The sequence below is a fragment of the Phoxinus phoxinus genome (assembly GCF_949152265.1).
Source record: "Phoxinus phoxinus genome assembly, chromosome: 21".
NCBI lineage: Eukaryota > Metazoa > Chordata > Actinopteri > Cypriniformes > Leuciscidae > Phoxinus > Phoxinus phoxinus.
Window position 1 is genome coordinate 16,284,677 of NC_136896.1, and position 24,212 is coordinate 16,308,888.

General features: G+C 37.2%; 3 protein-coding genes across 4 annotated transcripts; 2 read left to right on the forward strand and 1 right to left on the reverse strand.

Annotated features, from left to right (window-relative positions):
* Window positions 1–322: 322 nt before the first annotated feature.
* Window positions 323–15,710, reverse strand: zc3h7bb (zinc finger CCCH-type containing 7Bb). The gene is made up of 22 exons (XM_079596232.1): window positions 15,498–15,710; window positions 14,445–14,511; window positions 14,313–14,349; window positions 13,996–14,193; window positions 13,669–13,827; window positions 12,874–12,954; window positions 12,719–12,778; window positions 12,519–12,561; window positions 11,436–11,686; window positions 11,031–11,331; window positions 10,266–10,324; window positions 8,371–8,470; window positions 8,099–8,260; window positions 7,029–7,234; window positions 6,826–6,926; window positions 6,510–6,691; window positions 6,220–6,296; window positions 5,840–6,093; window positions 5,528–5,633; window positions 4,028–4,136; window positions 3,755–3,888; window positions 323–3,309 (listed from the first exon to the last, which is right to left on the reverse strand). The coding sequence occupies exons 2-22, from the start codon at window positions 14,501–14,503 to the stop codon at window positions 3,271–3,273; spliced, it is 2,718 nt and encodes a 905-aa protein (XP_079452358.1). The 5' UTR covers window positions 14,504–14,511; window positions 15,498–15,710; the 3' UTR covers window positions 323–3,270.
* Window positions 15,711–17,902: 2,192 nt separating this feature from the next.
* On the forward strand, window positions 17,903–22,088 carry cby1 (chibby 1, beta catenin antagonist). 2 transcript variants are annotated; one of them, XM_079596235.1, is made up of 6 exons: window positions 17,903–18,015; window positions 18,299–18,395; window positions 18,470–18,575; window positions 18,669–18,781; window positions 18,912–18,962; window positions 21,963–22,088. In XM_079596235.1, exons 2-6 carry the CDS (start codon window positions 18,318–18,320, stop codon window positions 21,966–21,968), a joined length of 354 nt encoding a protein of 117 aa, XP_079452361.1. In that variant the 5' UTR covers window positions 17,903–18,015; window positions 18,299–18,317; the 3' UTR covers window positions 21,969–22,088. The 2 variants fall into 2 exon arrangements, with proteins under 2 accessions (XP_079452361.1, XP_079452360.1); XM_079596234.1 differs by lacking the exon at window positions 21,963–22,088 and adding an exon at window positions 19,907–20,404.
* slc16a8 (solute carrier family 16 member 8) lies at window positions 20,417–24,053 on the forward strand. The gene is made up of 4 exons (XM_079596233.1): window positions 20,417–22,191; window positions 22,305–22,448; window positions 22,650–23,468; window positions 23,581–24,053. Exons 1-4 carry the CDS (start codon window positions 21,975–21,977, stop codon window positions 23,754–23,756), a joined length of 1,356 nt encoding a protein of 451 aa, XP_079452359.1. The 5' UTR covers window positions 20,417–21,974; the 3' UTR covers window positions 23,757–24,053.
* Window positions 24,054–24,212: the final 159 nt, after the last annotated feature.

A 24,212-nucleotide genomic window follows, 5' to 3' on the forward strand; every position in this document is an offset into this window, starting at 1 on the left:
ACTGTCTTACTACATTAGTACGAACCTGGTAAAAATGACTGGTTGGCAAAGGAGGCCTTGTTTACCACATGAAACCCATGAATTAGGGAAAAAGGACATAAAAACCTATATAGTGCAGGATGAGTCATCAATATTTGTAGTCCATTCCCACGGAGATACTGTAAATTTTAAACGCATTTTCTAAAATACATTTAGTTATTGTTCAGTACAGTAGGATATAGATAACCTCAAAACTAACATATTGAAAGTCACAACTCTTAATTTTGATTCAACATTGTCTAAAAAGTAATGCAATAAAAAGCAATAACATCTCACACATTTTCTAAAACAGTCTATTTATTGTTAAACACTTTCATGAGATTTGGTCCACTGTGATCAATATATCACTTCCAACCAGGGAGAAAAAGGAGAAACAAAACAAACAAATGTAAAAATACAGTACAAAAAGAGGCATTGTTGTTTTACCTTTTCCTTTTTTCAAACTCCTGATTTTCACTGGTTATCTATGCAGGTGAAAAATAAAGCCATCCTAACAGAAAAGTGTCAACCGATATAATCCAACATTTGCTAAATCCCACATTGTCTTTTCAGGCTGAACGTGGATTATGAACAACATATTTATGGTTTACACTCCATCCAGAAAGTGTGACACACAAAGTTCATTTTAAAATGGGCAATCCTTCTTGGTGTCTGTCCAGAAAGCCCAGAACGTTCCAGTTCTGTGATAAAATAAACGCAAGTGGAGGATGAGGATGGTGGGTATATGACCATTACTGCAGCCTTCAGATAGTCAATGGCCAGCAGTATTAACCCTTTGATATGAATATGACTATATGAATATGACTGCCAACTTCATCCCGTATTGGAGCAAGAGAGAGTTAACTGAGCATCTTGGTTCTCAGGTTGTTCTCCCTTTCTCTCTATGGTTAAGCACACTACCTCAGCTCTACCATGATTATGTTCCTCAGAATATTTTAGATGCGAGTTACGTGCAGAACCAGACTCCATTGTCACTGAGAGAACATTTACGATACACTTCCCTCCCCTATTTCCTTAAACAAATTGTCTAAGAGTGTTTATATCATTATACTGAAAGAGTAGGATTATTTGTTAAGGTATTTATAATTGTATATAAATGTATAAGGCGCTATGCAGACAAACAAATATCCATGTATGCTTTGTGTTCCGTCACAGTATAGCGCTGTGAGAATCCAATCAAAATGATCAGGAATATATGGTGCAGAGGGAATTTTCTACGGGATGTCGTTTTTAAAGAGGTCTCTTTACTACAACCACTTTAAAAACCCTCATACAAGAGATCCCAAGTTTCAGAAAACAGACCAACTAAAACACACCACAAAAGCATGACACTATACGTTAATGGCGTCGCTTACAACATTGTGTTTAGGTAAAAAAAAAAAAAAAAAAAGATCGATAACTACCCTAGGATCTCAATTCCTCTATTCTGGACAGCTCACTAAGCATACGTAGACATAATTCACTGTTAAGTATTATATTCATACATGGATACATATATTTAAAGTGTTATACATAGCAATTAACATATACATATATCAATAGCATATAGGAAGATAGAAGTATTCATAATGACAATCATTATCATCACTGTCATCATCATAATAATAGCAGTAGTAATAATATGATCCCTCGGTAAAGCGTACTAGGTCACTCCAGAATGTCAATCTCCATACCAGCTGGAATCTGCTACCAGGCCCAAATCTGCTCCTTCACATGTCATTTAAACCCCGAAATTCAAAGCAACAAGGTACAAACTTGATTCTATTTTTTTTCTCTCTCCAACAAACCATTTCAGGGTGCTTCAATTACATTTATAGGCAGTTTAGGGCAGCAGATTCTCATCTAGACCTCACAAAACAGACACTTCTGTAGTGACTCATAAGGAAAAAAAATCACTAACCATCTAATCAGCAATACATGTCATATAGCATAGCTCAATAACAAGAAGTTCTATGTAATCATTACAAGGTAAGGTTATACTTAATTAAGCTTAACTGCTAAGTTATCAATAATCATTAGTAGTATGCCAATATAGTAGATATATTTGTGTGTGTGTGTGTTTGTGTATATATATATATATATATTTATATATATATATCAAGTCCACTGAAAGTTAGGACAAGGCATACTAAGGGTAGCACTGCATGTCTTGACAGTTTATTTTGAATATAACTAGGCATAGGCAGGGCAAGTAGAACTCTTTTGCCTAATTTCTTGCTAATATGTCTCCGTTCATGCGCCTATTATGAAATGTTAAACATTCAAAACGAATGAGCTACTGGGCCGCATTGAACAGGAGTCTCCTAGATGAATGTTTATGGGTTTTATAGATTACGCACATAAAATCCCAATCTAATAGCTCGAACGAGACAAACACGGGAGCATATTCCAACCGTCAATCAATCAAAGAAAAAAATTAATACAAAACGTTTCAATCCAAATTGTCAGATCACTCCAGACTGCAGACAAACAGCCTTCATGTGCATTCATTCCTACTCTTTATCAAGCACTGCCAAATTGTCACTCAGTGCAAGAACGAGGAAATGAGTGCGTGTCAGTGCAAGATCTGTGACTGGTGTTATGCAAGCATCTACACGGGTGTTGTTGGGGTGCTTTTTACTTACTCCATAATTAATTGCCTTGGTGCATCAAATACATTCGACATCTGAACAAATCTCAAATTTCTTGTAAATGGCCACTTTTGGCTGTACATTCAAACTCTTCTACCAATATGGCAGGAACACCGAGTTAAGCACCACTTCATAAATTCAGACAAAATCTGCCATCTGACACCACATACTTGACTGAAACACGAGTGGCCTTCGTGACATGTGCTTTGATTTGAGTCAGGAAGATCCATTTGGTTTTGGGTTTAAGTTTAAAAAAAGCACTGTGGGAACATCATCAACTCCTCATGAATGCGTTTAAGGAACATAAAAACTGCCCTTACTTGAGTTAGCTGTAAAAGTACCAGTGTGCACTCACATACATGACACCCTACAAGCCTGTGCCAAGTGTCATGTCAGTGAGTGGGTGCATGTGTTTGATAATGAGTGAAATAGCACGTGGTGTGTGTGTGTGTGTGTATGTGGTAACAATCAGTGTGTTAGTCCTACAGTCATGAGCTCTTGCCCTGAAGGGCAACGGAGCCTGGTACTTCCCAAAGTGGCACTGAAAGAATGGGGAAGGGCCTTAGAAGCTGATATCTGAACAGGAAGACTTCGGCCCAGGTCACAGATCCCCTCCACCACCAGACATCCGTCGCCCAACCTGTCAGAAAGAACATGGATAATTCACACCAAGGACTGCAAATATAACCAAAGACGATAAAGATATAGTTCTAAATATAAAAGCAGCAAGAGTTCACACCAAAAATATAATGATAACGGCACAGAGGAATCAATGGAATCACTTTCAGAATGATTTATTCCAGGTGATGAACAATAAAAACATTGACAGTCAATCAGAATCCATCCTGCTTTAAAGAGCTCGAGCATTTAAAGCAGTAGACGACAAACTAAGAATAAACAGAACGATATTGTTAATTGGCGTGGACGTGAATATAGTTATCATCTTCAGAGTTATTGCTCTTGGAGTAAACTGCCTTAAATCTGATAATAAAGTTTAAAAACAACTAGAACACGAGCGTTTTATTTTCAGGCCACTTAAATCACACAAACAAATCATGACAAATCAATCCTCTGCAGCCACCCACCATTGACTCAGAATAGTCAGTTGGCATGGCGATCTGTTTTTCCTCTGGGGGTGGAGTCATGAGAGTGCCGTCTGCACGCCGGTTCTGATTGGTCAACGATAGCCACATCTCGTACATCTGCTGCATATCTCTCACTTAGAAAGTACAGAAAGATGCACAGCTTGTGTTAAAACATATTAAATTGATTAAACTAACATGACTGCACCACACTCACAAAACAATTGTATTAAGTTAAGCTCTGAATTATCTAGTTGAAGGAAGTGGTTTTCTCACAGCTGTTGTTTTTCATATAGGTCCACACATCCCTCTCCTCCAAACTGTGTGCAAAAGAACAGTTCCCAATATAGTGGCACTTCTTCTGTTTCATGACATGAACACACATCTGCAAGCAGAAATGGTGCATAGAGATTATGTAACAATGCTCAAATTTCTCAGTTAATTTAAGTCATTTTAAAATGGAAACAATGATCCAACTCTTCAATTGTTCACTGGCAACTCTTCCAGGGCTTAAACTCTCCAGAAAAGATCAAGTTAAGATTAGTGCTTCATTAAAATTGAGCTTGATATTTAACAAAAAGTGCTGTGTGAGAGGCTGAAACATAATTTCCAAAACATTATTGGATGTTGCACCCAAGATTTTACATAAATTATGATAATGAGGGCTGGGTTGAAAATTTCCAGATTTAACCGATCTTCATTTTAATCGCAAGAAGTGATCTTTTAGTCTATGCTGTTTTCAGTCGATGCACAAATTATCCAGTGATTACCTGCCATCCAATAATTGCGCTTTGAAAACTGAGACTTTTCATATCATAAAGTCAATTATATCAAGAATTTTAAACAAAGAATTCAGTTTTAACGCTTTTTGTGGCACGACGAATCACTGAAGCGATCAAATCTTCCACTTTGCTACTAGGTGCAGCACACAAAAAACATGAAAGAATATCAAAAAATAAAACAGTGCAACTTACTGAGATATATGATGTAACATGTAATCACTCAGTTAACTAGAAAGAAAATAAATCTAGAGATTCATTTAGCTATATACATACTCTATTACATATTCTTTACATTTTTGCCTGTTAGTGTGGTCTTATTTAAAAGCACAGCATGTACGTTTTGCTGTTAGAATATGTATTCAACAACCTGTTATCTCTGTCTGAACAGAATCATTACATAAAAAACACCATTTGTTGTTGATAGAAACTATAATAGAAAAGAAAATATGGCTACGTCCGAAACCGCATATTCAAAATAAACACCTACTCAAAAGATTAACTAAGTACTTTGTGACTGCTAAAAGAGTATCTTCAATATAGTATGAATGTAATCTGGACGTACTACATTCACCATGTCGTCATTATCATGTAACCGACCAGCGTCAGTTGCATCGTTTCAATGCCATTCACAAATCCTCTCCCGTGGCCTTATGGGATAGTATGCACACTTCAGAATTTCGTCAGAAGAAGCAGGTCATCTGTGCATTTCTTGCCTACTCTTTTATGAGTACAGTGAATACAAACACTTCTTTTATCAAATACTGTCTTTCGCCCGCTATATAGTAGAGAAGTATGCGATTCCGGATGCAGCCTATATTTAATTAACCATAGGCATAAGAACTTCCATTATCATAAATATTATGTTTAACAGATGTTTAACAGATCATAAGAACAGCACGGCAGCTCAGTCAGAACTACAACCTGCTTATCTGAAGAACCTGACATAACAGTTTCTGTTTGCGGTCACAATTTAATCAACAAAGGACAGACTTACATCATATTGTTGGGGGTAGGTACGGGAAAAAGGCAGCGGCCGCACTACCACCCACTTTTTCTTTTCAAACGATTTCACTAGCAACACCCTGCGCTCTTTTGTCCAGCTGGGAAAAGCAACAGAAAAAGCAAAAAGCAGCATTATACCATAATTACCCCAAGAACCATTAGCAAAGATGCGGTCTACTGTGTCTAATAAAAGCAGTCACATTATAACCATTCCAGTAAACCTTATAGGCACATCAATTTTTGATGAGCAAGTATCGAGCATCCTGGCGGTAAGATGATGCCTTCTTGAATAAGGGAAGCTAACCTGTGCCTGGCTTTGGCAGTGCAGTACTTCAGTGACTTGTCTGGCTCATTGACCTGGCCCTCCCTCCAACACTGTCCACACACGAACTTCATCTTCAGATTCAGGCCGCGCCCTCGACCGCATCCTACTAGTCCTCCTCCTGTGCTTCCGCCCCCGATGCAGTCTCCTCCCATCCCTCCAGAGACCACAGAACTTCCGCTATGAGCACTGCTGTTACCGCTGCTCCCGGTGGGCTGGTGCGGCCCGAGCATGGGCTGAAGACGAGGGTGAAGAAAGAGACTTATTTGGCAAACCAGACTTGAACCAACAAAAAGCAATCAAATAAAAGGATTAGATTTTTAGTTTGTGAGACGGCAGTGTTGTTTTTGTTAAAGCCTCACCTTCTGTCTCTGAGCATTCTGTTCCAATCGGTGCCAGTGTCTCTTTGACTCCTGCACCATTTCCTCATGGGTAATACCTGACGGGTAACAAATAAAGCACAAACAAAAACTCATTTTATTATTATTATCAGCAATTGTCTGAGTCAAAGACCGATAAAAGCAGAGTGTGGAGCAAAAACAGCACCGAAAATTACAGTAATGCCCCTACACTACAAAAAGTTTGGAAAATATATTTTTAAGGTTTTTGAAAAGTATCATATGATCATGATGAAGACAGCATTTATTTGTACCTGTGTCCTGCTGAAGCACCCAACACTTGAGTTCTATGACTGAATGTGCAAAAGAGCAACTGTCCTCCCGCTGGCAGCCATATCGCACCTCATGCCGGCACACGTCAAACTGGCAGAGTGGGTGAAGAGGGCGTACTTTACTGTAGCGCACGTTTGCTGAGCGAACCACGTGCACCAGGCACCTGACGGCATTATAAGAGAAACGTGAGAGGAGATAAAATGCGATGGATCACTAATATGATTTTGCAGCACTTAAGTGACCAAATCTCAATACAGCGAGAGATAAAAAGACAGAAGTCGGAAGGCGATGACTCACTTGTTATCGTCAAAGGGATGTCGTGCAGTGAGGTTGGAACACACGGCGAGATTCTCTTTGCTTCGCTTGCTAATGATACGAGGCTTACTGTCAAAACATTCCTACAGAAAAGCAGGGGCCAGAATAACAACTTAGCATTTCTGAACAACAATGTAACATTTCTTAGGTGTGAGAAAAGTGTTAAACATGAAGGCGCACATTACCTCACAGAGGAACATAAACATGCCCATATGGAGCTGAAGGAGACGGGTGACACTGAGGGCCCGTCGTTCATTGGTGCCCAGAGGGTCAAACAGAAGCTCACGGCTTAGAGCTCCCTTCCTCTCTTGGGTCCACACATCTATCTCCTCCTGGCAATAGGCAAAAGTGCAGTTTTCACCATACTGGCACTCCTGACGCTCTTGTACTTCTGCAAAGACAGAATGATGACAAAAAAACGAAATCATTGGATATTCAGAATCATTAATTATGTATATATTTTTATAAAACATTAGGTACCTTTTTTTTTTGAATGGGAAGAAAAAAAAGAAAAATCGGACAAAACTGATAACAAAACAACGCTGACAATGGCCACTACCATTATAGTATATTGTGCACCCCTAACTGAAACATCTATCCAATACACAGTCTTTAATAACTTCTAAAATTCAATGTTAGGCTACATAGTTTAGAACAGCCGGGACCGGGAACACTTCCCGTAAATCCTGATGTACTTGGTACATCATAAGAAGGATGGCATCTACGCTAATATTAGTCTCTCTGTCTATCCCGAGGTTTACCGCTGTCCACCGGAACCAGGCCGTATCCAGATCTGATGAAGGACCAGCGCCAGGACACGACGACGCCGCAGATCTGAAGTGTCAACCAGTCTCTCCTCCTCTCCACTCCGACTACAACCAACCGGAACTGGACAAATACTCTGATTCATTCTGACTTCTGACCTGTAATGCTCCTGAATCATAACCATACACTGTTAGCTAGTTGGCCAGAGGAGAACTGGCCCCCGACTGAGCCTGGGTTCTCCCAAGGTTTTTTCTCCATTCTGTCACCTGATGGAGTTTTGGTTCCTTGCCGCTGTTGCCTTGCCTTCTGGCTTGCTTAGTTGGGGACATTTAATATTCAACAATATTATAGATCTGCCTTAAGGTGGACGATGATGAAATTGTTTTTTTTATTATTTTCATGTTATCACTGTGAAGCTGCTTTGATACAATCTGTATTGTAAAAAGCGCTATATAAATAAAGGTGACTTGACTAATAAACAGAGCCATACCTTTACAGAGAACAAACGCCCCAAGAAAGTTATTACGAGCTGGACGGGGTCGCACCCTTTTCCAGGTGGGGTCGTCAGAGGATTTGAGGCGACAGAGCAGCACATCTCTCTTGCAGCGATGCGCTGCATCAGGCTGATAATGGTAGTCCATGACCCGAGGCCCTAATTAAGAGAGAGAAAGAAAAATCCACCCCTTTCAGAACGGTATAACATGTTTAGGAATAGTTCCGATATGTACCTTTTTTCATATCACACATTAAGGGATACAGTACCTATGCGACTGTAGCAAGCATTACAGGCCTGTCTGAACTCATGTGTGGCAGCCAAAGGGTTTCGTGACAGCAGAGAAAGATTGGTACCGACTGGGCCATTCTGCAAGCAGCAAACGACAGATTTCTGACAAGGTGATTGCAAACAATTATGGGGTCATTTCGTATTAAATCAAACTAATTTCTGAAACTTCCCCAGCTCAAATTTTGTTAATATTTTTCTGGAAAAAAGCAACACCTATTTTTCACCTGAGATTTGGAGCCAAATTACAGGGGGGTAAAAATGACTTTAGAAAGATGGAAGCATCATTATTATAGATTGACTTTAGCTATCTTTGTTGCATTATATGCCAATGGATTAGTTCAAAAATGTCAAAAAGCACTTCGTGTTTTTGCCCCAAGTTTGCATGCCTGTAACACTAAACGTATTAAAGATATCTTAATATCCTTTTATAGTTTGGTCTTTAATAAACATTTCTTTAGGTATCTTCATTTTAAAGGCCCTATATGGTTGACTACCAGAAATATGGAGATCTTAAGGCAGCTCTGTGAGTAAATTGGTCAATTGTACACATTTTCAGTGGTCAAAAAACAAATGTCGGTCACTTAAATTGCTCTCAAAAGTGTATTTAACAGAATCTATATTTTAATCAGTTTCAGGGATATTTGAAAGAAAGGACATTTTAACAGGTTCTGAAGCTAGCAAAAGCTCAAATACACAGTATCGTAACTACACATTACCACATTGAAACCATTTAGGATTAGGAAAAAATTAGGATTCCAAAAAAAAAAAAAAAGGTTTAATAGGGACAAGATATCTTTAACACTTCTTGGGTTACAGACATGTAAACTTCAGAATTTTTTGTTGTTGTTGTATGCAATTATTTTGATAGAAGGAAACAAGATACATTTCAGTACGGTATTATTTATTCTTCAGACATTCCTCTTTATATGTATCAGCTATTGAAGTTACCCACATTTGGTTTTTGACCATTGAAAATTGGTCAAATTCAACAATTTGAACATGGAGCTGCTTTGAGATCCCCATATCTCTGAGATTGAACCATATAGGGTCTTGAAAATGAAGATTGCAAAAGAAAGGTAAAAAAAAAAAAATCTAAAACCATATTGAGATATATTTAATACTTTTTGAGAAGATACATTTCTAGTTTAAACATGTTGTTCAGATATTCCTCTTTAAAATAAAAAAATATCAACTTTATGCAAAGTGACCCACATTTGGTTTTTGACCACTGAAAATGTGTACAATTAACCAATTTACTCATGGAGCTGCATTAAGATCTCCATATCTCTGGGATTAAACCATATACCAGTAGGGCCCTTAAAATGAAGATTCTAAAATAAATGTTTGTTAAGAACCAGAATCTAAAAGGATATTGATGCATCTTTAATAATTCTTGAGTTACAGGCATGCAAACTTGGGGCAAAAAAACACAAGTGCTTTTTACCATTTTTTAACTGTCACTGTTGCCATATAATGCAACAAAGATAGCTCAAATCAACAGATTTAACTAATAGACCTATTAGGCATTGTTGAAATAAAACCATGATGCTGCCATCTTTCTAAAGTAAGTTTTCTAAAGTTTTTCTAAAGTTTACCCCCTATAATTCGGCTCCAAATATCAGGTGAAAATTGTCATTTTGACCCCCCTCTAACAAAATAGTAGATTACTCAGCCAAAATATAACATTTCATGGATGTATATTTATTTTCTCCATCATTTATGCATTTCTTTCACCAGACAAAAAAATGATGGTGTTAATCATGTAATTATGGTATTATTAGATGACACGGAATGACCCCATGAACATTTAAAGAACTTTACTACCTTGAAGTCTTCATAAGTAAGACTGAAGAACAAAACAGTTAAGACTCACTGCATTGGCGGCATGATGATTACGCAAACTGGGGATGAAACTGTGAGAGATTCGTCCACCTAAGATTAGTAAGGAAAGGAAAATTAATCAATATCAAATTATTATCATGAGAAGATATTTTCTGCATTATTTAAATACAGGTACACTAACGTTCAAAAGTTTAGTCAGTAATTTTTGTGTGTGTGTTTTTGAAAGAAGTTTCATGATCACCAAGGCTGCATTAATTTGATCAAATACAGTAAAAACAGTAACATTTGTCAGAGCCAATAACCTTGTGGGCAGCGCTCTGACATGTAGCGCGGTTACGCTTCGGGCAACCCGAGTTTGAGTCCCGGCTCGGGTAGCTTTTCCGATCCTGTCCCATCTCTCTCTCTCCCACTTTGCTTCCTTTCAGTTCTCTATACTATTCTATCTCATAGGCAAAAATGTCACACACAAAAAAAATACAGAAATATTGTGATAAATAAAAACATATTACAAAGTGTAATTTATTCATGTGATGGCAAAACGTTTTTCAAGAAAAAAAATATTATTATATATGCTGATTACAGATGTGCTGATTAATATATATCTGGAACCAAGAAACTAGTTTTTTTTCATGATTCTTTGATGAATAAAAAGCATTTCTTAAAATTTTTAATATTTTGTAGTGTTATACATGCCTTTACTTTTGATAAAGTTAATGCATCCTTGCTGAATAAAAGTATGAATTTCTTTCCAGACTTTTGAACGCTAGTAACACACCAAGTCAGTTAAAACCCTTACCAGGAAGTGTGTACTCAGAGAGGGAATCCAGTCCTCCCGTGCTCAGTGATCCAGACCCGCCCTTCCCTGCAGTGTCTCCAGCTCCAGAGCTAAAGGAGCCAAGGGAGTCCATCGTCTGGGAAGAGGCTTCGCTTTGACCCAGCACTGAGAAAGGATCCAGTGAGGTGAGCGGACTGACAGCAGAGTTGAAAAACTGAGTTGTGAGCTGAGCCGAGGAGGCTGGGAGACCCGGAGAATATGGGGGCCTCAAACCCACAGCAGTATTTGGTAGGTTAGTGGGAATTGCCCCCTGAACTGGGTTCTGATGGAGAGACAAGCAAATATTAGGTTCTTTTACAGTGATCAATCCAGTATTGAGCGACAATGTCCAACTGTCCCTCCCTGCAGCTCTCCCATTACACTCACCACGCTGACCTCAGCTCCTTTGGGAATACTTTCCAGTAAGGTGTCCAGACACGAGGTGTCCTCATTCATCACACATTCACCCATGTGTTCAGATACAGGCACAGAGTATGGGACCCGCCCCGACGGCTCCTGGCTTGGGCTTTCTGGCATGTCTTGGGGCACAACTGGGTTCTGTGAGGGACTCTGTGGGTCATCACTGACTGGGATTGGTGTGGCCAGAGGGGCAGGGATGCATTGGGCACTTGTTAAGTCTGTGGGATAAACAGATGAATAAACTGGCTCACCTATTTATATTTGCTTAATGAGTATACTGAGTATAAAGTAATATATTTTATATTAAATGCTATAGAGACATTCCATGTCAAATCAACCATATTTCATAAACTTCCCCAGTTCAAATTTGTGGTTTTGTTAATATTTTTCTGGAAGACAGACAAACATAAATAGTGATTAGAGCCAAAATATTACATGTCATGATGTGTATCTACAGAGTAATCCATTATTTTGTAGAGGGGGGTCAAAATTACAATTTTCACCTGAGATTTGGGGCCCAATGATAGGGGGTAAAATTTACTTTAGAAAGATGGCAGCATCGTGGTTTTATTTTTACACTGAAATTGGTAGGTCTATTAGTAATATTTGTTGACTTATATGGCAACAGTGAAAGTTAAAAAATGGGGAAAAAGTACTTTGCACGAAGTTAGCATGCCTGTAACTCAAGAATTATTAAAGATCTATTTATATCCTTTTAGATTCCGGTTCTAAACCAACTTTTCTTTTGATATCTTATTTTTTTAAGGCCTCACATGGTTAATTTTCAAAGATATGAGGATTTCAACATGGCTCCATGAGTAAAATTGTACACATTTTCAGTGGTCAAAAACCAAATGTGGATCAAATTGCATAGTTGAAACTTTTTTTCTTTCAAAGAGGAATATCTGAAGAACAAATGTTGAAACTAGAAATGCATTTTGGCTTTTCTATCAAAAGAAAGAAAAATAAATCAAAAGCATTAGCCGGGGACCTCTGGTTGAGTTGACATGGAATGATCATACATGCATGTATGTGATGTATAAAAAATACCTGATCCAATATCAGTCAAAGACTCAAGACCATTTGAGGAGGTCTGAAAAGAAAGAGCAAGAAGGTTGGTTAATTTAATCCACACCATGCAATTCTCGTTGTACAAACTAGCTTTTATTTTATAAACCAATTTTATACTACTTTTAATTAATTTATTGACCAATATAGGGAAGGTCTGTTTTTTTTTTTTTTTTACTTGCCTCTCCTGTATGAGAATTAGTTTCTCCATTGCTGTCTGCCCCAGATGTTGAAGAATCAAGCTGAAATAAAAAGTGTCATGTTAGGACAAGTATCACTATATAATTAGCAAATTATAAACATTTTAAACTTACATCATTTAATCTAAAAGACAAACCTGAGGGCTGACGTAAGCTTTGCGGATTTTCAAACCAAGTTTGTTAGCTAGATCCTGAGCAAGCTCACTGACTTGCCTGTCCTGTGTAAAATAAAGCAAGCAAACAATGTTTTGTTAGATAATTACATGAATTGGCAACATAAGGCATAAACATTTCAAACTACATATATTATTACACAGAATTACATCAACTAATATTAAAAAGTTTGGGGTCAGTAAAACTTTTTTAATGTTTTGAGAAAAGTATCTTACGTAAGGCTGCATTTATTTGATCATAAATACAGTAAACATCAAAATTAACAGTAACGGTAAAATATTATCATTTAAAGTAACTTTTACATTTGTATTCCTGTGAAGACAAAGCTTAATTTGAAATGTTGCATCTGAAATGTTGTTTTGGTCATTCTGAAATGCCTTGGCCAAAGTCTGTTTGTCAAAGTGGTTCAGTATAATTACCTCCCAGAACAAGATCCTTTATAGATCTGCTGATATGGTGCTCAAGAAACATTTCTTGATATTATCAATGTTGAAAACTGTGATGCCTAATATTTTTGTGGAAACGAAGAAACATTTCTTACACCATTCTTTGAATAGAAAGTTCTATAGATTTTATTTAAAATAGAAATATTATGTAACATTATAAACATCTTTACTGTCACTGTTGATCAATTTAACGCATCCTTTCTGAATATAAGGTTTTTATTTTTATTCTGACCCCAAACTTTTACATGGTAGTGTATATAAAAATATAAACTGCAGATTAATGTTCCATTGCTTCTTCATATGAATACATACGTGAGGGGCAGTTAATAGGCATCCAGTGCCACACTCATAAGCCTCTCTGAGTCGGCCCAGTTCCCTCAGACAAAGTGCCTTCCTGTAGAGTGCTCTGCGACTGCCCTCCGACACACACAGTGCGCTATCACAGTCCTGCACTCCACGCTCGTACTCCCCCTAAACATAATAGACAAGAGAAGTTTGATTTGCAGAAAATGTCTTTGCAACACTTGCTGTTGGAGTACTACATGACAATTTGCACATACTAAATTCCTTCGAATCCTTAGTTTACAATGATAGATTTAAATGTCACCCAATTGTCCAATAAAAATAATATAGACTTACCAGACTATAATGTGCAGCTGCCCGGTTCACATAAAGGCTCTCTAACAGCTCGGGGGGAATGACCAGTGCTTCAGACTGAGCATAGCGAGCTACATTCACACCCTCGCCATAATGGACTGCTGCCTGTCTCCACTCTCCATCACGATACACTGCATTACCTTCATCCAGCAAATTACATACTAGCTGAGTCAGGAATGCCTGCAGAAGAAAGGAAGAGACTTTCCATTTAAATTAAGATCATGAAATTCAATAAATATGGATTATCTAGGTGGGGTGTTTCTCCCCCCTCCCCCCCAGAGATTACACATAAATCGTACCTCATATCCTTCAGGTTCTGGGAAAGGCAAAGATGACCTGTGGCAAAGAGAAAAATACATTTAGCAATTTAGGAATGATAAACATCCACATAGAACAGATAAGAAAAGCAGCACAGAAATCTACAAACTTACTGAATGAATCCCAAAGCTTTCTGTATTTCTTCCTTACGCTTCTGTCGTTCTGGATCCATAACGTTAGCTGTAATCCAGAACAACCAGAACAAATAACCATTATGAGGGAAAAAACAAAAGTATGATATAAGAAAATAAACATACGTCTTGTAGGGGCAAAACATACAATTACTATGTGGTTTTATAGAGCCAAAAAACACAAATTGTTACGTGAAAACATTTCAGTTTTGTTTGTTTTCATTATTCTAACTAGCAAGTGAAACATATTGGCGTGAAAAAAAATGTAGTGGCAGTAATTAGTCACAAAAAGACTAAAACTACACATTTTATAGACTTAATAACGCACAATGACGGCAACTAAAACATAATTAAAAGTGCAAACAGTGTGTATTACAGAAATATAATGTCTACGGCCCCGAGCTCGCCTAAGAATAACACCCACTAATGCAACTCTCTCCGGACTTGAGAAATCAAAAACAACTAACAGCAATCCTTCCGCGATACTTGAAACACTCCTCCATATAATGTGGGTTATATACATTTATACAGACTTAAAGGAACTGTCAGTGCAACACACTAATGAGAAAGTTAACTTGCACAGGCTTCGGGTTAACGTTAGCTTTAATGCTAGCTTGCACTCGGCTAGCCCGCTAATGCTGTCAACTTCAGGTTTGTTTACACCAATTAATATCAATGACTAGTTTTATATGCCGGCACAAAACAGTCCCAACAAACATCTAAAACATATTTCTAGAGTTTAATATTTTGTAATTAAATTCTAAATGACATTTTCAGCGCCGTGTAGTATAAAAATCTATTTAAAATTCTCCTGGTAGCCAATTAGCAAGCTACGTTTCGCGAACTGCTGCAGCGAGGTAACGTTAAGTTAGCGTTTACAGAATTCATTGCCTTAATAATAATACTAATTTTAAGACACCATAGCATAAAATAGATGATAAGTGTGTCAAATACAAGTTAGTATCCATTTCAAAAATCAGCTAGCAGCTAAGTAGCATGCTAAAACAGAAGCTGCTGGGAGGACATTCAACCCACCTAAGACTTTAGATCTTCTCTTCAACAAGGTAACGTTACTGTTTGTTAAAGCAATAAATCCTTTGAAATGCCAGGTAAAACGTTTGGATTTTTTATTCCTTCAAAATCATACTTTTAATTTATTCGCCTGTCCCAAATCAACGGACAGAGCATGTGCGCCTTGAGTTGCGCTCAAGTTGAACTAAACCGTCCAGACTGTGAGGTCCTAAAGGCAAAGAGATGGATCTTTTTTGTTTAAAGAGAAGCATTCAGCCACTGGGGGCATCGGTGACTTTCTTTAAAGGGGTGGTTGAGTATGATTTCACTTTTCTAACTTTAGTTAGTGTGTAATGTATGTTGCTGTTTGAGTATAAACAAAATCTGCAAAGTTACAATGCTCGAAGCAAAGGGAGATATTTGCTTTTAAAGAAATCGTTTTTTAAGGACTACAACAAACGGCTGGTAGGGACTACATTACACAACATTTCTCATGGGTTAGTGACATCACCAACCCTACAATTTACATAAACGAAGGTGACGTAGTCAGAGCGGCAAAAATCCAGTCCAGCAAAACTCCGAACACTTCTTCCTTTTTTAAGAATGACTTAAGTGCCGTCCTTTGCTCTTTTCTTAAAGAAAAACGTAACTCCAAGTCCTCCAGAGTCGCGGCCAAAGCCGATTCGAAAGACCGCTGTTCTCCATCCGCAGCCGCCATTCTTTGTTTTTAAGTGGCAGCCGTAGCAACTCTGTTGTCATATGTTAAGCCCGCCCTCGCCTACTCTATAGAGCTGGTAAGTCCCGCCCCCTCCGCTAACCCCGCTGGACCTCAAAGTTGAAAAACCGTCAATGCAAGTGAATGGGAGAAAATAATTATTTTCTGGTCCCGTTCGAATTGTGCCATGAATGTGAACATATGTTGTCTGTGAATTTTTTATATAATCTTTCGTGTGAAGAATGCTACAATTTAGCGGGTAGAAGTTTGATACGGGTAGACTTTGTGTGAGAGCACTTTGTGGACTACAACTCTTCGCTGCTTTCGACGCGTTTGAAACGTCAACACCACTAGCTCACGGCTCTAGCTCACGGATCCCGCTAGACATGGCTGTCTTTGGTGCACTTCACCGCCTTCTTTCAGGGAAACAACCCCAACTTTATGGGGTGACGTCACATAGGCGACATGTAGTCTTTCTCGTTATGTCTTTTCCACAACTGCTAGCCGACGAATCATACTATATACTGTCAAACTTGTAACATGAAAGATTATATAAAAAATTCACAGACAACATATGTTCACATTCATGGCACAATTCAAACGGGACCAGAAAATAATTATTTTCTCCCATTCACTTGCATTGACGGTTTTTCAACTTTGAGGTCCAGCAGGGTTTTACGGAAGGGGCGGGACTTACCAGCACTATACACTACGTGATTGGCCTGACCCAATTTAGGTTTTTGCAGCTAGAAGGTATATGGAGAGTTGCTAGACTGCCCTGGCTGCAAAATACATTTTGCTGCCGCTAGGGTGCGTCTAGATTTCTAGGCTAAGTTAACGCCACATCAGCAACATAAATTCACCAACTAACCATTCAGAGACGTCCTCCTGTTGCATTCTACGTGTTGTCACTTCTTCTTGCGTCTCCATCATTGTCTGACTACGTTTAAGCATAAAAGGCAGAAGTTTCTGTCATTTTCGTGTGCGTCTGCGTGCGGTAATCGGAGCTGCTAACACACACACACACACACACAAGCTCTTGAAACCAAAAAGAAAAGAAAAAAAGCTGTTGAAACCTCGCCCTCTGTGTCGGGAGCAGCAGCTAATTTGCATTTAAAGGGCCAGACACAAAACGGTGCGTTTTTGCTAACCCTCAAAAAGTGACAACTTTAACATGCTATATAAAAATATCTGTGAGGTATTTTGAGCTAAAACTACACACACACACACTGGGGATATCAGAGATTTATTTTACATCTTGTGAAAAGGGCATTTTACCACCCCTTTAAAAAAAACTTGACACATTTTTCATAAAGCCAAACCTAAAGCTCGATATATATATATAAACCTGTCTATTGTCTGCCTGTGTTGACAGTTAAAATCAGGCACATCTGTCAGTGTCTCGGTTGGAGATCGTTTAGATGTCATAGCAATATAAAGAAATACTTTCATAAAGGTCAATGCAACTGCAACACATGGCTCTAAATACGCATTTTCGTGTACTTTACAACCGGTGAGGAATATCACAGGAATATTTATTAGTATTATAGCTTACTGGAAAGACTTCTAAAGGATGTTCATTATGTACTAAATCATAGAGGTTGTCAAATGATTATGCATTGTAGCTTTTTTCGAAAATGTACCCCTAACATTTTTTTAAATGTCATATTAAGTTGTAGATTTTTTTTTGGGAAAGGTACTTTTAACTTGTAAAATTGAGCTTCCGGCGTTGCTAGGCTCCCCCCGGAATTAGCCTTTTGTTTACACATGTCTTTAGCTTTAAGGAATATCGTTGAAACAATCGTGAGGAGAAACTAAAGGAGCAGTGTAAGCCTTTTACGTAGTGAATAATATGTATTTATAATTAGCTGCTTGCCTGTTAACAGTTACTTGTTGCTGACAGTAAATAACGTTAGTCTCTCGAAGATAACGGTAAATTAACGTTAGTCTCTCCCCTTATTATCCGAGTCATTTTGATATCAAGATATTATTGTAAATTTGTAGTTAGAGTCTGATCTGGACACTGTATGATGGCTACAGCGATTCAGGCTAAAAAAAAATAACATGTAACGTAACTTACAGAAATAACTTATGTTTTGTGTTGATGCAGGTTGGACTTTTACTTCAAAATGCCCTTGTTTGGCAACACTTTCAGTCCCAAGAAAACCCCTCCTCGGAAATCTGCTTCCCTTTCCAATCTACATACAGTAAGTACAGCATTTCACATAAACTAATATGTATTTAGAGGCCAAACCAAACAAATAATTTATGTTTTTGTCAGTTGGATCGGTCAACACGGGAGATTGAATTAGGTCTGGAATATGGATACCCGATGATGAATCTTGGCAGCCAGAACTTTAAATTTGAAGATGGCCAGTGGATCTCAGGTATGGCTTCCTACAATAAACAGACCGATTTAATTAAATGGCAGTTAGTAGCCTGTTTAAAGAATGTAATGAATGTCTTTATGCCAATCACAGAGTCGGGAGGTAATGTATCAGGAAAAGAGGTACAGCGACTGAAGAAGAGGAATCTACAGTTAGAGGAGGAGAATAATCTGCTCAGGCTAAAAATTGAGGTTCTTCTTGACATGGTGAGTGTTGAATGATTATAATGCTGAAAGACACCACAGCTTGAAAAATATGAAGCTAAATCTAAATAATAAAAATCATATTTGTTGGCAAAATTCTCTTGCGCAAAGTGATTTAACATATTTTCTTTAGCTTTCAGAATCAACTGCAGAAACACATCTAATACAGAAGGAACTTGAAAATGTGAGTAGAAGAAAGAAATGATGGAAGCAAATAAAGGGGATTTTCTCTTCTCTTTGAGTGTGTGTATACAATGAATTTCCAATGAAATTAGAAGACCTATTCTAAGACAACGTTTAAATATAAGTTTAATTTACACAATTGATTATAACTTTGTAAACTTTTTTTAATTTGCTGTTCCAATGCCAATTATATGACTGAACAAAAATATTTAGGTTAATGTAATTTCATATCATCTTTATATAAATCTTTTTTTGGGCATTTTTTACAGTTTGCCCTTACAAATCTATATTGTGGTTTAAAGAAAACTACCATTGTCATAGAAACAAGCTGTTGAATTCAAGTAAATTATTTCAGATTACATAAAAAGCAGCTAAAGGTCGCTCATTATGTTTAGAATACAATAACTTGTCATTCTTATAGCCAGTTATTCCAAATCTTAATTCCTGTGGCTCCAGTGAGTGCTCTTACATGACAGTCCCAAAACCTTTCTGCATGTGTAGATCTGAATTTGTATTAAAATCACAGGAAACAATCACACTCTTTCTTTGGTTCCTCAGTAAGATTAGCCAAGAGCTGTAAAGGTTTTAACATGTCCATGCAGATTTAAGAGGATTTTCTTATGTGTGAGGCACGTATTGCACGGCTAGGTTGTTTTTTCTTTTTCTCTTCTTGTCTTTTCTTTTTACATATTTAATAAATTGACATGAATAAATGTTTTACGGATTGTATGCCGCAGTGTTAATTCCAAATAGTGCATTATTTCCTAGTTTTTCTTTTATTTAATTGGACTTCTCTAAAGTGGATCTCATCGAAATAAACATTTCATATGAAATTTTGCTGTGAACTCCATATTTCCAAACCAAAAAAATAACACTTGCTATAGTATCTAAACTACTACTTCTAAACTAAACTACTTACATTGATGTATTGACTGTTGTTTTTAGGATGAAAATGTCAACAAGTAAATACCGGTAACCAAACAAGAGTGCTGTAATACCGCTTGTGCTGTCCGGGAATTTCACCTCATTTCCTACAAATAAGAGACTTTGTGGGTATTACAGATTAATAGTTTGAAGTTTGAGAAAAGGAAGGAGGTGCATCAGAAGGTTTATTTAACAGATTATCCTTTAAATTCATTCATAGGTACAGTGCAGTCTCAATAACATAAGACAAAGTAACTTATGTATTTACATGATAAACATTATGTTTATTAAGAAGGTACACAGGTATACAGCTACTTGAAGAGATTTTCTGCCGTATCAAAAGCCAGGTAAGACATTGTCTTGTGTTTCGAGTGGCTTAAAGACAATCAAATAATTGTTGTCAAGATGATATTGTATACATCTCTATAAAGATTTTTAATCTTCCAGGTAATTGAGGAGCATCTGGATTTCACTTTCCCTTATGACAACTCATTGTAGTGGTTTAATTAATTGTGGTATTCAGATTCACCTTATAGCGCCTTTAACAATACAGATTGTTTCAAAGCAGCTTTACAGTGATAATAGGGAATTAAAATAACAGATTGTTTTGGCTTTACGGCAGCTCTAGAATAAAGTCCAGCTAAAGTTAGTTTTGAATGATTATTTTCCGTTGCAAAGATCATTAGTTATTAACTTACCGCTTACACGACACACTGTAAAAAAATATTTTCTTGATTTATCACAACTTTTTGTCTTTTGTCAAATCAACTTCGATAACTAATGTGTGAAGATAACATACTATTTTGAGTTTCTGTTTAATAAACCATTCTTCTTCATTGTATTAACTCAAAATTTTAATTACAACAAACAAATTTTTTTAGTTTTCAACAAGGTAACTTGCTTTTTTAAGTTAAACCAAATTTTTTTTTTACAGTGCACCGTTGTAACAGAAAGAAAAAAGAGGTCTATACACATTTATATTCTGTATGGTTACACAAAACGGTCCAGTTGTAAAACTTTTGCATGCCTACATTTATTTTCTCTAATTTTAGAGATTCTGTAATAAAACACTGTAGTGTTAAGGCCTGTTCACACCAACGATAACTGTAACAATATTAGTGTCCACACCAGCAGACGATATCGTTTTGTTTATCGGTCTATTTTTTCGGTGGCTTTAAATGCTTGAGCTCTTTATAGCAGGATGTAATCTGATTGGCTGTCAATGTTTTTTTATCATTCATCAGCTGGATAAAATCGTTCTGAAAGTGATTCCGACTATACGTTTCTCTGCCGTTATCATTATAGCCGTGGTATGCTATTATTTAATATTGAGAACGAGATAGAACTATATATTTATAGTTATCGTCCTTGGTGTGAACGGGCTTTATAGTAAAAAGCATATAGTATATAGACATTCATATATAGATTCCCATTTAAAACGGTAAAGATAAATTGTAGTTTAAAACAGGCATTTTAAAAGTCTGTCCTGATTGGAATCTTTCATACGTCTGTTTATGTGAAAATCCAGACATTCTGAATCAGATTATATAATGTCAATGCACAAAAGTGGTGTAAAAAAGACATTATTAAAGAAAACAAATATATCCACACCCTGAATGTGTTCCCTCCTCATTGTACAAATATGTAAATGTAATACATCCTGTTAAAATAATCATATTACTTTCCTATATATTTTGTCTGCATGTACAATACCAGAAAGAATACAATTTGAGGTGTAACCAGAGACTTGGCATTTGAGAGCAGTAAGGATGCAATCAATTGTAACAGAAATGAATGGGGAAAAACGTATGCTTGATAAGAATTAGTAAATATGATACATTACACGTAACTGTAGATGTCAGTCACTTAATGAGTAGGTTGGCCTATGACTCTACTTTCTGGGGGTGAATGGAAATTTGTGGCATGTACTCATATACTTACTTCCTTTGTGTAATGGAGCAGGTGTTCCAGCACATGTTCAGTAGTGCATCGACTGTGTAGCTTCCTTCTGTGAAAAGTGTTTTGATTCTACAGATAATATAAGTATATCCAAAAAGTTTTGTCTTCTCTTTTGGAGGCCTGAGCCACTATGGGAATTATTGTAGATGAGAGAGAGACAGAAGGTGCCCCAGATGGCGGCTGGGGCTGGATTGTTCTGCTGGGAGGTTTTGTCATCACTGGCTTCTCGTATGCCTTCCCAAAAGCTATAAGTGTTTATTTCAAAGAACTTATGCAGGACTTTGGCTGTGGATACAGTGACACTGCCTGGATTTCTTCTATAATATTAGCAATGCTCTATGGTTCAGGTAAGATCATGTAAATTGAAAGTTGTCAGATTTATAAACCTTTTTAGATTTTTATAAAGTATTTTTTTCTTCTTCTTCTTAATGGTCAATATATTCATTTTCATTTAACCCAGGTCCAGTCTGTAGCATTATGGTTAATAAATTTGGATGCCGGCCAGTCATGTTGGTTGGAGGATTACTGGCTTCAGGAGGGATGATATGTGCATCTTTCACTACTAACATTATACAGCTTTACCTCACTGCAGGCGTCATCACAGGTAACTAATAGATATTTGTGATCATCAATAACATAATTCTAAAGACAGTTAGTTGTGGTACTCTGTGGGGAGTTTTCAGTGACTCGTTCAACATTTTACATAGTTACCGGTGACTAAATATGTCTTTATGAGTGGGTTATTGAATCGTTCATTCAACCTATTCGTTCATATACATTGATTAATGTCTTTTTCTCTTTAAAGGTCTTGGACTGGCTTTGAACTTCCAACCATCACTGATTATGCTGGGGTCTTATTTTGACAAACGCAGACCACTTGCCAATGGACTGGCGGCAGCTGGAAGTCCTGTATTTCTGTCAGTTCTTTCTCCATTAGGACAAATGCTGCTCAACCGCTATGGATGGAGAGGAGGCTTTCTCATTACCGGCGGTCTTCTGCTCAACTGTTGCACCTGTGCCGCTGTAATGAGACCCCTGAAACGTAAAGAAAGGAAAGCCATAGCCTGTTCCCAAGAACTCAAGGAAATGCTGCCTCTTGAGGCTGGACAAGAGAAAATCATTTGTGAAAACAATAATGATAAAAAGAAGCTTTTGGACTTCAGTGTACTTTGTAACAGAGGGCTTATTATTTATATCATTGCAAAATTTATAGTTGTCCTTGGCCTATTTGTTCCAACTATTCTTTTAGTCAACTACGCTAAGGACCAAGGAGTGCCTGCGCATGATGCTGCCTTTTTGTTGTCTATTATAGGATTTGTTGACATCTTTGCTCGTCCCACATGTGGCATATTGGCTGGTTTAAATTGGATTCGACCCAAGACGTCTTATTTCTTCAGCCTGGCCTTGATCTTCAATGGCCTAACAGATGTTTGTTCAGCTACAAGCACAGACTATAAGGGACTAGTTATCTTTTGCGTGTTCTTTGGGCTGTCTTATGGGATGGTGGGTGCACTACAATTTGAAGTTCTGATGGGTATTGTGGGAACAAGCAGTTTTTCCAGTGCACTTGGCCTAGTGCTCCTCTTTGAGGCAGTGGCTGTGCTGATTGGACCACCCTCTGCTGGTGAGTTATGATGAAGACATGCATTAAACTGAATCATAACCTATAAAAAGGGTAGTTTTTATGATCCATTTGTAAATTTAATAAATATTTTTACATGTATTTTTCTCCACAGGATATTTGGTGGACAAGTACAAGAACTATGAATTGATTTTTTACATGGCTGGAGGAGAGCTAATCACCGCTGGAATATTTCTTGCCCTTGCATCATTCTGTTTTATTAACCAAAAGAAACACAAAGACTTACCGCAGAAACATCATTCTGATGTGGTAATCAATCCGAAAAGATAAACAGTGGAAAGAGCTGAAGAGAGGGACGTTCATGTTCAATTAATTTTGTTTAGTTGTGTGTTATTAAAATTAGTGTCTTGTACTGTGTGTGAGTGTGTTCAGGTTTTCATAATTACTAACCCTTATGTATAAATTATACAAAATAATTCAACAAATAAGCAAAACCATTTTGTGGGTCAATGAGAAATCAGAAAGATAATAAAAAGGAGAAATCTTGTGCCACATTCTTAGAAATGCTATTTTATATTCATGTTGGTTTTATGTGCTATACATTGATATATATCTTTTAGGAATTACAGATAATTTGACATAGAATCAGTGTTGTTATTGTTAACTAATAGTTAACTAATGTTTTCTGAAGTTGAACAAAAGTCTAATGGATTCTGAACGATATGTGCTGTGCTATACATTCATTTTATAAAATCATAATTTAATCTACAAATAATTAGTGTTGTT

Excerpts from the sequence above, each read along its gene's own strand:
- zc3h7bb (XM_079596232.1), bottom strand. The coding sequence starts at position 14,503 with ATGGATCCAGAACGACAGAAGCGTAAGGAAGAAATACAGAAAGCTTTG. Across the intron at positions 12,779-12,873 it reads AAGCTTACGTCAGCCCTCAG|CTTGATTCTTCAACATCTGG; the intron begins GTTTGTCTTTTA and ends TTTTTATTTCAG. Across the intron at positions 3,310-3,754 it reads CTGACTATTCTGAGTCAATG|GTTGGGCGACGGATGTCTGG; the intron begins GTGGGTGGCTGC and ends TCTTTCTGACAG.
- cby1 (XM_079596234.1), top strand. The coding sequence starts at position 18,318 with ATGCCCTTGTTTGGCAACACTTTCAGTCCCAAGAAAACCCCTCCTCGG. Across the intron at positions 18,396-18,469 it reads CCCTTTCCAATCTACATACA|TTGGATCGGTCAACACGGGA; the intron begins GTAAGTACAGCA and ends TGTTTTTGTCAG. Across the intron at positions 18,576-18,668 it reads AGATGGCCAGTGGATCTCAG|AGTCGGGAGGTAATGTATCA; the intron begins GTATGGCTTCCT and ends TGCCAATCACAG.
- slc16a8 (XM_079596233.1), top strand. The coding sequence starts at position 21,975 with ATGGGAATTATTGTAGATGAGAGAGAGACAGAAGGTGCCCCAGATGGC. Across the intron at positions 22,192-22,304 it reads AGCAATGCTCTATGGTTCAG|GTCCAGTCTGTAGCATTATG; the intron begins GTAAGATCATGT and ends CATTTAACCCAG. Across the intron at positions 22,449-22,649 it reads CACTGCAGGCGTCATCACAG|GTCTTGGACTGGCTTTGAAC; the intron begins GTAACTAATAGA and ends TTCTCTTTAAAG.